This window comes from Apteryx rowi, unplaced genomic scaffold (genome assembly GCF_003343035.1).
Source record: "Apteryx rowi isolate R43461 unplaced genomic scaffold, aptRow1 scaffold_447, whole genome shotgun sequence".
NCBI lineage: Eukaryota > Metazoa > Chordata > Aves > Apterygiformes > Apterygidae > Apteryx > Apteryx rowi.
This window is the reverse complement of record NW_020450702.1, coordinates 141989-156589: the sequence shown is the minus strand read 5'-3', so window position 1 is coordinate 156589 and position 14601 is coordinate 141989. Positions and strand designations below refer to the sequence as shown.

The 14601-nt window shown below is 36.8% G+C and overlaps 1 protein-coding gene across 5 annotated transcripts in view; it reads right to left on the bottom strand.

Annotated features, from left to right (window-relative positions):
• Window positions 1-1731: 1731 nt before the first annotated feature.
• The window catches only part of SRBD1 (S1 RNA binding domain 1), a 142794-nt gene continuing 129924 nt past the window's right edge, over window positions 1732-14601 (bottom strand). For 4 of the 5 annotated variants that reach the window (XM_026077068.1, XM_026077070.1, XM_026077071.1 and 1 more), the window contains 2 exons: window positions 5438-5622; window positions 2438-2727 (listed from right to left, as the gene is read on the bottom strand). In XM_026077068.1, coding sequence (XP_025932853.1) covers window positions 2438-2727; window positions 5438-5622 — 475 coding nt within the window. Of the gene's footprint in view, window positions 2728-5437; window positions 5623-14601 lie in introns of all 5 variants that reach the window. The other variant, XM_026077067.1, reaches the window with a different exon arrangement.

Here is a 14601-nt window from a genome sequence, read left to right as displayed (position 1 = left end):
CTCACAGCATACATTCCAGAAAGACTTAAAAATGACTGTTTGATACCTTCCCAACACTGGCCCCAGGGCTTATTAATCAGTCTTAAAAGACTCTGTTCAGCTGTGTGCACAGGGAGAGTAAGGTTTTGGCTAAAGCGAAACTACATTTTTCTTCTAGTCATCAGTAATGTAGTTTAATAGATCATACCTAGGCTGATGCATGTAAGTACATGGAACTTATTTGTTAAGTTCCATTTGTTAAGTTAATATCCATGTCCGTATATATCCATCCAAAGCTGCTTTGTAGTGTTTTAACTTGAAGATGTGAAACAAATGCTTAATCTTCAGGATATTAGCTTTTTCTAACTGATAGAGTTAGAGAAATAGGTATGCAATGCCTATGAATAGGGAATAATGCTTTGGAAATGAGGGAAAGACAAAGAGGTTTACACCTCGAGAAACACAGACATAATTTGATGCTGCAAAGTGAAGGAAATGGAGAAGTTGCTTTATTTTCCTTTAAAAGTGTGCCCCAACCCGTAAGAGGCTTTAAGAGATTTTTTTCTGTAGCCTTAATAAATACAAGGGATATAGTCAACTCCGTTAGCAAACTATCAGTTTACAGATCAAAGGGCAAACTTCCCAAGATTAAAATGGGTTCAGAGATACAAGTGACAGATGCCTAGAAGAACTTTTAACTGTCTAGCAATATAAGTCTGATTTCACTGATGCATACATTCACCTTGCAAGAACTAAGAGCTAATAGAATTTTAATGAACAACTTTAAAAATATTTTCTGTATGATAAATTATGGAAGTTATAAATCTCTGGATTGTATTGATTGTACTAAGTTACTTAAAAGATTTTTTTAATTGTGGGGATTGTGCTTTTCTTTTCTGGGACCATTTCAGACAGTATTTTGGATACTACTGGACTAGATACTGATCATGATTAGAATTCTGAAGTAAATTCTACAGAATTTCCAGTAACAGCTTGTCCAATGCAAAAATTATAAGCAACTTAATAAATATATGTTTTTTGTGTTTGCAAGGGCAGATTTTTATTCAGCATGAAAGAGGGATCAGGAACCACAACTTTCTTGTTCACCTATAGTACTGACAGAACCACAGTTAGTTTTTCCAACCATCCTGCTGATCATAACCTCAATTACAATATGAGAAATTATTCTAAATATGATTAGCAAGAAGTAATTTATCTCTTTCTTCCTGTGGCACAGAGAGCTTTTTGTAATCATCCCAGCTCATTTAGCAGTCCTTCAGACAAAATTGTTTSCAGTGAGCTCTGTACTACTTAAACCCAACTCTTATTAAGACTCACTCCTGCCATAAAACCAACATGGAGCAGAGAAGAGAAAACAGTTTAAATGAATGGCTTCACCTATCATCTTTATGTATCAGAGGCTCTGATATTCAACCTAATGAAGTTACAGACAGCTAGAGAAGGCTTCTGTCACTAGCATGTACAAGATTTTACTATGCAATTTTTTCAGAGAAGTCTGATCCTGTAAGCATTTCCTTAAAGTCTCAGGATTGTTCTACTTCTGTTGACTATGCCCCAGAAGCTTCAGCCAATGGGAAAACAAAATAGAAAACAAATCCTAAGAGAGGAGACTCTGACAAGCGCATCCTCACAAGGACATCCTTAAATTGAAATGTTATTGAAGTAGCACATTTTGGAAACAAAGAGTGCTAAGACTCTTAAATTGCTTTTATAACCAGTACACTGAGAAAAGACGGCCAGAAGTGTTTTTATTATGTACAAGTATAGAACAACAAAAATGTTTTTGACACATTTGAGCAAAGTTTCTTAAACCCCAAGGTATATCCAAGTGTGTTAAAGAATGATAACTGATCAAGCAACAATAAAACAGGAAAACAGAACTCCTAATAATGTAGCTCAAATAAATTAAAGCAGAATATTTCTGAACCATCAATAGTATTAACAGATGCTCTTTTTCAGTCTACTTTTGAAATGATGTCATCACCAACTAAACTTAAAAAGATCATTTTTTTCTACAACTAGGTACCCTCTTTAGATTCTCTTCCAGAAAACAAGCAAACTGAATGACTGCTTTTTGTGTGGGAGCAATAGGTGTGTCTGCTGGAGCAGTACTGGCCAAAGATTGTTTGAGAGAGCAAATCTTGAACACACAGAACAGATAAGAGATTTGTCTGACAGTCCACTGGAATTTCATTTACTCTGTACACAAAATAAGAAGGTTGCTTGGAGGTAATCCAATAAACCATTCCAGCAATTATTAATAGAAAGGATTCAAGAAATGTGGAAAAACTGTTAGATTAAAAAAAAAAAAGTGAGATTGAAGGTTTCAAACTTCATTCATTTTCAACATTCTCATTAAATGCCTGAATCTTTAGAACCTTGCTGACAATACTTAACATTTAAAATGAAGCAAGACTCAACCATAAAAAAAATCCTCTCATAAAACACGAATAAGATCCAATGTTATCCTTAATCGAGGAATATCAATATTAACCACTTTAACTTCCACTCTTTCTCCAGGACCTAACCCAAGACTTCTTCTCTTCTTCACTTTAGAAAGTTTTGCTTCTGTTATGTTTCGCACTGGAATCAAACCTGCTTTTCCCACACCAATATCAACAAAGACTCCAAATGGTGTTGCATTTTCAACTTTTCCGGTCAGAACAGTACCAACGCTTAGGTCTTCAAAACAGACTATGCTTCTCTTGAAGTCAGGTTTATCAAAATCTGTTACAAGAAACAAGAAACAAAAATAAGACACTAGAGAAAAAAACTTGCATTTTTTTTCTGAGGGTTGTTTCTAGTTGATTGTTTCTAATTAATAAGTCATTTCAAGGTAGCTCTCAGGCCCCACATACTGCTTCATTAGATTTTTATATAAAGACCCATCTATGGTAAAGAACTGATTTCTTCTATTTTATTAGCCACTTCAAAAGATTATGGCTAATGGAATAATAAGCACAGTGAACTGTGTGGTAGGAGAGTATCACAGGAGATCAGAAGCATATATTAGCTAGTGGCTGTGAAAGATTTCTTAAATATTCTTGGAGCTAGTGACAAAAGATGGGATGTTAGAGGTAACTCTTACTTGAGCTGCATAAATCATACTATAATTCTATTTCAGATCACAAATTTGTATCCAGGAAGGTAAACACTCAATCTCACCACATATTAAACAACAGAAAAGTCAATGATGCACTACTGTTCTTCTACCACCATAACTCAGGCTTGTTGTTCATCTGCATCATGACAACACATAATCAACTGCTTCTTTGCACTGACAACATCAAAAGTCACACTTGTGATTTTAAGCAGGTATCCTAATGTATACAAATTCAGATGGTACAGTTAAGGTTTTTCAAACTCTCTTGTTACTTACTTTCCGCTTTCTGCTCCTGCACAACACCCTTCCACCCCCAAGCCATCTCAACAACTTCCCTTTCAAACTTTTCCTGTTGCTGTTTTATCTTTTCCACGATCCACTAGGACTGAGATTTTCTACACTTCCCCCTCACCAAAGAGCAGCGCCAAACCAGGATTCTAAAATTTTCCTATATTTGCCTCTAAGAAATAAAAGAGGGGAACAAGCTTTTAGCTAAAATGCACTGGAAATCAATGAGAGTCTTTGTGACTTCACCAGGCTTTGGATCAGACTCCAAGAGAATACACAAGCTGGCAATGGCAGCAGTAGACTTTGAATGACATCAAAGTTTCCACTGAAGGAATGTACCTAATTGCTTGAGTCCAAAACAGTTAATCCTTTTGTAACATTATACTATGCAGTGGCACTTCAATGAAGAAAGCAACTAAACAGCCGTTCAGGGCAATGACCACAACAAGATTTGGAGGAATGATGGGAATCCTTTTAATGTTTGCAAATCTGTTTTTTCCATCCTGGCAGATTCATCACAGTTACCTGAGTAGCTGTTCAACTTCAGTGTTAGAAAGACCATTTCTTATAAGTAATGCCTTGTAAGGCTGGAAAAAAGGATTTTAAAATAATGTATTAAAAATATTCTATTCTCTCCCTTTTCCCAAACAGTTCTTTGTGTTTGCCTTGCACTAAACTCATTCAGGAAAAATAAGCAACAACATAGAATTTCAATTAAGCTTAAGAGGATGCATAGGAAAGCTAAACAAATTACACTAAGTAATATATAGTATGATATTGCTACCTTACTCTTTTACTCTTTCTTTTTACTCTTACACTGTTGTTGGGAACAAGAGTGGAACTGAATCTTAAACCAAGATTATTTTTTAAACCAGTGTAGAGTGCAAACTGCTCAGTCTGCCTGAGCCCTGTTAAACATTACCCATTCCTTCACTGACAGTTACTAGCGGAGTTGCAAAGATAGCGAATTACAGCTATACAAGGCCACTAGGAGAACACCTACTACGACTGAGACTTGCCACCAATCAGTGAATATCTCCTACCTTGGGCTTGAAATTCCAAAGTTGGAACACAGTTTTCATCTGACAAAGGAAACTAGGCTAGTCCTTACCATTTCTGAGTTACTATGCTATGACAAGCAGAGTTCCAGTCAGAGATTCTGTCTACAGTAATATTGAATGAACTAGAGCAGCAGAATCTGGATATTTCCACTGAAGATTCCCTTATGCATTTATGTTTATATCTTTATATCTTAATAATCTATCCTACTGTAATTTAGATGCGAGACCACCAGAATAAATGAACTCTCATAAAATACACATTTTCAAGATCACCGGTGGAAAATATTTAGAAAATTTGCAAGGAAGCTACTAATCAGTCCAAAAAATGTGGAACAGAAATGTTATTTTTCTTAAAGCATATGTTTACTATTTATTATTTCAAGCCTGTATCTTTGCTGTCTACCTTTATCTCTGGCTGTTGTAAGAGAATCCAGCTGTAAGTTTCATTAAACAACAGCATCTCCAGATGTTTTACTTCATTGCCTACCTCATCTTTGCTCCCCCCACCTCAAACTATTCAGCACTATTGCAAAGTTCTAACCAAAGGTGGGTCACGACCATGTGCTCCAATTACACTTTTCTGCAGGAACTACTGCAATAAACGAGCAGAATCACACACTACTGCTCAATAGACTTTTATTACTACCGTTTCAGCTTGGTCTCAGCATTCCCCCCATGATGGAGAGCCAACACAGATTTAATCAGTATAGAGTCAACATATTGAAACTATTTCATTTGTTAACAGCCATACAACTCCCCTTCCTATGGCTGAAAAGGCCATGATTTAAGACAGGATTCACACTCCTTAATTACTGAGCTGGAAAGAAACATCTGACTATGATATACCCTTTACCCTGTCTGAGAAAAGAATGGGAGTTACATGTCCACAAAAATCTACCACTGACTTCAGAAGAAGAAAACATGCTCTTTTAAAATTGGTATGTAAAACAATCAAACTGAGATTACAGCTTTCACAAGGGTTTACCTGTTCTGATGTCAAAGCCTTCGGGCTGAGTCAGACCATCAATGATTAGCTGCAATGTGTGCACTGTTGTATTTAGCCTTTTTGCTACTCCTTCCAGGCCTTCCTTTTGAATTACTGCATTTACTTTTTGCTGCATATCTGGCTTTCCTATGTCATTTGGGTTTCCTCCAATGAAAGATAAAAACCTGAGAAGGTCAAACAAAGATATGGTGAGAGATTTGTAACATCCTTTGGTGGTAACTGGACATTCACTACATTCAGGGTTTTAAATTACTTTTGCATCGATGCATGAGAAAACTTCTTTTAAAAAATCTGAACAGTGAACAAACCGCTTCTTAAGTGCATACCCTCTCAACTCCTCACTGATCCGAAACAAACATGGAAACTTTGAGCCTATCTGCATATGCTTATCTCCTGGAATAGGTTACAAAACTGTAAGCAAGATTTCAAAATGGGAATCACTTCTCAGACTGCTGATTTACCTCATACCAAAAACTAATCCAATCATGACCGAAAGATTTCTCTTATCATGAAAGTTCACTAGAAATAAGTGAAATTTCTATAATATTATCATTTTTAATGTCTCTCTAGTTCAAATGAAAATGAACAGCAATCTAGTAAAACTACAATGAACATTTAAAATATTAAATCAATACAAGGAACCTCTAACTAAAATTAAGAATAACAAAAACTTTACATAAAATACAGGCGTACCTCATTTTATTGCACTTTGCTTTATTGAGCTTTGCAGATATTGCATTTTTTTTGTTTGTTTGTTTGTTTTGTTTTTTAAACAAATTGAAGGTTTGTGGCCACCCTGTGTCGAGCAAGTCTATCGGCTTGCAGTCCAACAGCAGGTGCTCACTTCGTGTCTCTGTGTCACATTTTGGTAATTCTTGCAATATTTCAAACTTTTTCATTATTATTATATCTGTTATGGTGATCTGTGATCAGTGATCTTGGATGTAACTATTGTAATTGTTTTGGGGTGCCAAGAACCCACCCGTATAAGACGGCAAACTTAATCAATAAATGTTGCGTGTGTTCTGCCTGCTCCACCGACCAGCCGTTCCCCCGTCTCTCTCCCTCTCCTTGGGCCTCCCTATTCCCTGAGACACAACAGTATTGAAATTAGGCCAGTTAATAACCCTACAATGGCCTCTAAGTGTTCAAGCGAAAGGAAGAGTTGCACGTCTCTCACTTGAAATCAACAGCTAGAAGTGATTCAGCTTAGTGAGGAAGGCATGCCGAAAGCCGAGATAGGCCGAAAGCTGGGCCTCTTGCGCCAAGCAGGAGCCAAGTTGCAAATGCAAAGGAAAAGGTCTTGAAGGAAATTCAAAGTGCTACTCCAGTGAACACATGCATGATAAGAAAGCAAAACAGCCTTACTGCTGACAGGGAGAAAGTTTTAGTGGTCTGGATAGAAGATCAGACCAGCCACAACATTCCCTTAAGCCAAAGCCTCATCCAGAGCAAGGCCCTAACTCCCTTCAATTCTGGGAAGGCTGAGAGAGGGGAGGAAGCGGCAGAAGAAAAGTGTGAAGCTAGCAGACGTTGGTTCATGAGGTTTCAGGAAAGAAGCCGTCTCCATAACATCAAAGGGCAAGGTGAAGCAGCAAGTGCTGATGCAAAAGCTGCAGCAAGTTATCCAGAAGATCTAGCTAGGAGAACTGATGAAGGTGACTATGCTAAACAACAGATTTTCAAGGTAGACAAAACAGCCTTCTGTTGGAAGAAGATGCCACCTAGGACTTTCATAGCTAGAGAGGAGAAGTCAACGCCTGGCTTCAAAGCTTCAAAGGACAGGCTGACTCTCTTGTTCGGGGCTAATGCAGCTGGTGACTTGAAGTTGAAGTCAATGCTCATTTACCATTCTGAAAATCCTAGGGCCCTTAAGAATTGTGCTCAATCTACTCTGCCTGTGCTCTATAAATGGAACAACAAAGCCTGGATGACAGCACATCTATTTACAACATGGTTTACTGAATATTTTAAGCCTGCTGTTGAGACCTACTGCTCAAAAAAAAGATTCCTTTCAAGATATTACTGCTCATTGACAAGGCACCTGGTCACCCAAGAACTCTGATGGAGATGTACAATGAGATTAATGCTGTTTTCATGCCTGCTAACACAACATCCATTCTGCAGCCCATGGATCAAGGAGTCATTTCAACCTTTAAGTCTCACTATTTAAGAAATACATTTCGTAAGGCTAGAGCTGCCATAGATAGCGATTCCTCTGATGGATCCGGGCAAAGTAAATTGAAAACCTTCTGGAAAGGATTCGCCATTCTAGATGCCATTAAGAACATTTGTGATTCATGGGAGGAGGTCAAAATGTCAACACTCACAGGAGTCTGGAAGAAGTTGATTCCAGCCCTCATGGAGGACTTTGAGGGCTTCAAGACTTCAGTGGAGGAAGTAACTGCAGATGTGGTGGAAGTAGCAAGAGAACTAGAATGGGAAGTGGAGCCTGAAGATGGGACTGAATTGCTGCAATCTCCTGATAAACCTTTAACGGATGAGGAGTTGCTTCTTAGGGACGAGCAAAGAAAGTGGTTTCTTGAGATGAAATCTACTCCTGGTGAAGATGCTGTGAACATTGTTGAAATGACAACAAAGAATTTAGAATATTACATACACTGAGTTGATAAAGCAGCAGCAGGGTTGGAGAGGATTGACTCCAATTTTGAAAGAAGTTCTCTTGTGGGTAAAATGCTATCAAACAGCATCGCATGCTACAGAGAAATCCTTCGTGAAAGGAAGAGTCAATCAATGGGGCAAACTTCACTGCTGTCTTATTTTAAGAAATTGCCACAGCCGCCCCAACCATCAGCAACCACCACCCTGGTCAGTCAGCAGCCATCAACACTGAGGCAAGACCCTCCATCAGCAAAAAGATTATGACTGGCTGAAGGCTCAGATGATGGTTAGCATTTTTTTTAGCAATAAAGTATTTTTTAATTGAGGTATGTACCTTGTTTTTTTTTTAGACATAATGCTATTGCACACTTAATAGACTACAGTACAGTGTAAACATAACTTTTATATGCACTAGGAAACAAAAAAATTTGTGTGACTCTCTTTGTTGAGATATTCGCTTTATTGCAGTGGTCTGGAACCAAACCCGCAATATCTCCAAAGTATGCCTGTACTTCTCCCATCTATGAACTTCATGATCAACAGCAATTACTTTTTCAGAAACTGAAAAATTATCAAGCAAAAGTAGTCATGCGACACAAATGCCCTTATTGTTCCCTATTGTTATATGCATATGCACATTGAGGAATGAGACAAATTTGGACTGACATCTAAAAGGCTGAAAATAAATACCTTAAAATTAAAAATATATACATCTTGCCCCGATAGCTCTTAAAAAAAATCCCACAAAACAAAAAACCCAATAAAAATAACCTTACTGACATTCCAGTTCAACAACGTTGGCACATATGCTGGGGCAAGCACAGAGAAACAGCAACAAAAATTCATATGCAGACCCTGCTCCTTAAGCAATGATGCCTTAGACAGTTTATTTATCATTGAAGAAGTGTTCTTGTTTTGGCGCAAGACTTCAAAATGCAAAACAAGTTGTCCTTAATGCAAACAGACTATGAAATTGAATTACTTTCTCTCTCCTAAGGAGTTTGAATATTCCTTTCAAATTCCTAATAGAATCTCTCCATTCTGTCCTTATGCTACCTCATACCACCTGACAGGTGTAACCTACCACCCACAGGAGACATGTAGATCAGCAGGTTCATGCCCTGCACTTGGGAGTGGTGGGAAACATTCCAGCTCCATAAGAAAGCAAGCCTCCCGGTACTCTCAGCCTCCGTTCCCCTCAAAAATACACACCCTGCTTTAATCGAAACCTGCAGCTAGTGTTTCTTTTGACAGGAAACAGTATCTTTTTTACCCAAGAAACCCAACTGACAGTGTGATAGGTGGTAACTCATAAAATGTTACATGCATTGAAATTTAAAATTAATTTTTTCTTTCAGAAAACAAAATAGAAGGAACAAAATACAAGCAATATCCTGACTTTCAGTAAATCACAAAGCTCATCTCTGAGCACAGGGGCACATCTTCATTCCAGACTGCCCACTGATATCACCAAGAGGAAGATACCAGTCTAAAACTGGCTGTCAGTACTTCCAGTTTGGTACTGACTAAAGGTGCAACCATGGTGATTTAAGAGTACTGTTAGCTGAAATACATACAGTTGCATTTAAGAGTCATAGATATTTTCTCACTAGTTTTCTTAATTTATATGGATATTTCATGTGGAAGCATGTGAAGAAAAAACAAAAAACTCACACAAGAATTCAGTGGGTGACTGCTTTAATTGACCAGATTTCAACTTTTAATGTTCCTAATTTTTAAAGTAATTTGAGGTTGTTAGAAAACAAAGTAAATATCAAAACAAATGCAAAATTGTTCAATATTAAACACAACTCTTTATTTCCAGTATACTATGCAAACACTACTACTACGCAAGTATTTTGTATAATAACAGCCAATATACAAAAACATCAGACCTTCTATGACAGTATCTTCCGTCTACTGCAGAAAACCATTAAAAGTGGTTGTAACGATGATACTGAAAATGTGTGTAAGTCCAGGCAAAATATTCTTCACAAAGCTACTAAGAAAGAGCTGCTGACTGTTGGTGTTGAGAGATGGACAGTGCCACAGCAGCGCAGCAGTGACAGGCAGCAGCTGTCCACGCTTTGACTGACATGCCAGATGTAACACGACAAGCCCTACTAGCCTCATGACTCAACCTTCTAAATAATATATGCTTTACTGAGCACTCCTATAAACAAGTTTGCTGACATTCACATACTTGGCTCTATTTTACTTCAAATGGAAATTCAGCTCGAGTACCTCCAAGTCACATTTTTTCACCCTTAGAATCTCACAGAAGCGAGCTCACATTGGAAATCAGCAATGGGGTGAGTTTCACTGTTAATAAGTGCAACTGCGTGGAGCGTTCACAGATGTATAAAACTTACGCACAGAACTTTTAGATGTGTGGCTAATGCAATCAGAATGCACTGCAGTATGTGCAGGCTGCTGGAAAGAAAACTAGCGAGCAACAGGATGTAAACCAGGTGCCTGATCCCTCAATAACTATTCATAAAAGTTATTCCCTCCCCTGCCACCCCCCCCCTCAAGGAAATCCCAATGAAAGTATTTAGCTGGTATTAAAAAGAATCCCTCGTGTAAGCAAAATGGTAGGTTTGGGCTCCGCATTGTCAATTATAATTGTTTCAGTAACTTAACCTGGTTACTGCTCAGAATAAAAATTTGGTTCCAACTGAAGAAAGTGCTTAAACATGTGCCCAGTTTTAAGTACATATGAAGTCCCACTGTCTTCAATACTTTTATTCATGTTCTGAAAGTTTGGCAATTATTTAAGAATATTTCACAATTATGGGCTATAATAGAGACAGAACAATGTTTAAAAAGGCCCAACATGCACAAACACATACACAAGAAATACCCATAACAGAAACAACACAGTTCTTCGCAAAGTCTCTTCTCTTTAGGTTTTGGTAAAAAAACCTATGTATTAAAATATTTTCAGATAAAAGCAATTTGTTAGTGACTACAAATGTAATTTAAAAAAGATACTGTTTAATCTAGTTCTATTTTTCATGTATCATTTTTTCACTGAAATGAGCATGGTTTGAGGGCACTTAGAATAAAAATCGATATAAAGTACAAATCTCTGACTGAAGAGTGGTGCATTACATTGATCATCTCTATTTTTAAATGTCATTGCTAAGAACAAAGTTAAATGTTTCCTTATTAAAAGAAACCAACCCAACAACTTCCTTCAAGAGTTACTTCAAGGTCGGGGGGGAAAAAAAGATATAGGTCAGTAGTGAGTATGACTGCGATATGGCTACAAAAAAAAAAAAAAAAAGTTTCCCCTAGTCTCCTTATTTTGGTCTTAGTTATGTTAAACTCTTTCAATACAAGTCTTCGAAAATATCTAACCAAGTTTGTAAATGACAGTTCCAGCTGCATGAATATAGGAACATAAGCAATCTGTAAAAATGCAAGTCCTCCAAATATTTTCCCTGGCTACACATATGGACTAAGTAACATGTTGCAGTAGTTCAAGTGCTATGTTTATCTACTCAAAAGACAAAACCTAGGAAGTGAAAGATGAGATTTTTTTTCAGAAGTGAGGTCATTATTGTAAGATATACTATTCTTATTTCCTCAAATACTGATGGTTTGTGTGAATGGTGAACTTTGTGTAAGGAACAGCAACTCGCCAGTACCTTAGGAAAGTATTACAGACTAGGATGAGATTTAGCTGGTTTAGAGATTTAGTTTCAGGGTTTCGAGATTTAGATGTTACTCAAAGGCTTTTACAACAACCTTTGTTTTAAAAGCAATCTTTGCAGTGTTACAAGACCTGCAGAGAATGGTCATGGCTAAATCACTGATGTTTTTTATTTAATACATAATTTCATCCATCTTACCCAGATAAAGAAAGAAAAGTAGCATAAATGTAACAAATAAGCACATCATGTTCACTTAACACACACATCTGCACAAAATTATAGTACGGCCATTGCAATGCCTAAAAGATAATGTAAATTTCAGTGGAATGCAAGAACAGTCAGAAAAGAGTAAAATATTACCAAGGGACGCTTTCAGTAAAATTTTAAGAAGCTATTTTAACCCCCCCAAAAAGCTTCTTATAATATGCAGGAGTTCTAAAGCTTTGCAAGGGTTTTAGTCACAGTCGTTCTGTTTTATGTAATCATTTCCAGCAACACAACTTAAGAGCTGGGAGTACTGGGTTCATTACATTAAAGCAACATGATATGCCATTACGTCTTGTCACAGTGCACACATGAATTAATGGTAATGCAACATAATCACTCTGAAAACAAAACAACTTTGCATTAGCATGTGCTTTGTTAAGTAAAATGTACATACGTGACAGTAACAAACTGCTAAATTATGCAGACATTTATGTTTTAGTCATGTTTTGAAATGCAAAAGCATTATTGGTATAATGCAGATGTTGACTGTTCTCACGCTGTTTTCACTAGTCATATAAATCTTCAGTATTTCAGCTACTAATGGGGACTATGTATCAAATAATATTTGTGCATTACTCTATGTAATTAGTTGCTGGATACAAAAAGTTAAAGTTTCAAATATATTTAAAACTGCTTATGTGTTTGGCCAGATATAGGTATTAACCAATATGTGTTTTTCTCAGAGGCATAACTTATTAAAATCATAGATTATCTGAATGTATGCAGAAGACTACAGAGCACTCAGATAATTTACAATATTTTTGAAAGTACACGTGAGAAACAATCAGTTTGACTGAGAAAAGAAATTCAGACATCAATACACTGCAGTGTGGCCACTTTGCTACCATAGTGTTAGGCAGGTTGTCATTAACCATTTTCACAACTACCAATATATCATATAACTGAAGCATAACCCTGAGATACAATGCAGTGAATCATGATTAGTTATCCAGAAATAATCAGTACTACAGCTAAATGAGATCATTCAATAAAAGAAGCTTCATAATTTTTTTCTTCAAAATTATTTTTTAATCCAACTGGTAGGAAATCATTTAGGTTTTCAAAACCTCAACCAAAAAAAAAAAGAAAGAAAAGAAAAACACCACTTAATTTTATGGGTCTAGTATTTACAGTGTAAATGGAGGATAAATTTGTTGTAATTTAAAAGTTCTCATAATCATTCTTGTCAACTGTGTGTTGCACATAATATAAATATTTTAAAATATCTTTTATCAAATGGCTATTATCATTTAAAGCCTTTTCTGCTCTTTTAATTTGTTAAGAAGATATTTTTCAAAAGTAAATGCTCTAAAAATCCAGCTATTAAGTTGAGAATCAGGCAGGTGAACGAACTGGTGTTCCAGAGTGATGAATATCAACTATTATTTATTGGGCTTAATGGTCTTAATTCTGTAAATGTTCTCCTTAATTAGGTAGCAAAGGGTTACCTTTGCTACTAGAAATAGACATAGCATTCATTAATTTACTGAGCTTAACTTTAACTTTTTCAGGCCTTTTTAAAAGAAACTAATACTTTACTAGGACACAAAAGGAATTATTTTGCACATTAAACAGCTTGAATACACACACAGTCCACATTAGCTAGGTAACTACAGTCTTGCTGAAGTGGACAAAAGGTTTTTCTGATGAAGTTGTAGTGAATTAAATAAAAGATATCCTATCACAGTAAAAATTCCCATCCTCTGTAAAATATACATGTTTAGAGTGTATAGAACACAAAGCTTTTTCACTTGCTCAAACACCTTATCGCATAACTGATTTATTCCTTTGCCAATTTCTATTCTCCTTATGGATCACCTCAGTTACTGGGTGACAGAACAGGGACCTGGACAGAAGGTCCCCACACCAGCCAAGCAGAGAGCTGGCAAGGCAGTCAAAGGAAAAGCGTACAGTTGTGTACAGGACAGATGAGGAAGCCCCTTTTCTTTTGTAGTTCCCTCTTTAATCAATAGCTTTCCTTCTCCATTTCCCTGAGCGTCAGTATTTGCCTTCAAAGCTAGCAAGTGCAGTTACTTGCTGCAGGTTTACAGCACAGCAGCTGAGATACTACCCATCAGCTGCTAAATCCACCCATTTACCAGAATGGCAGAAATAACAGAAACATCTGAAAAGTGGTCAATCCATATGCAATGAAATATAAAATTTTAACAACAGGATGCTGCATTTAACTCCAAAACTTTTAACTCCAAATATTTTTATGGTGAGTATAAACACGTGAACAAGTGCTTTGTTGAATCAAAGTCCTTTAGGGGCAGCAAGAAGCATTATCAATACACAGACCAAGCGGGAGGCATGAATCTTCACTACAAGTCACTCTGCTCAGTATGTCAAAAACATCTCTTAAGGCATTACCAACCACAGTTAGCACCATGATTCTTTACTAGGCAAGGCCCTACAACCATGCAATTAGCCAGGGGAGATTCCCACCTGCATTAAGCTAAATCACAACTTTAGATCTCTGTTCTAAACAGTGGTAAAAGATTTTTAAGAAGTCAGACTGATTGAAATACAACCTGCCTGCCAGATGCTGCAATTTGTGAGCATCAAATACACATGCTGATTGCGAATCTTTAT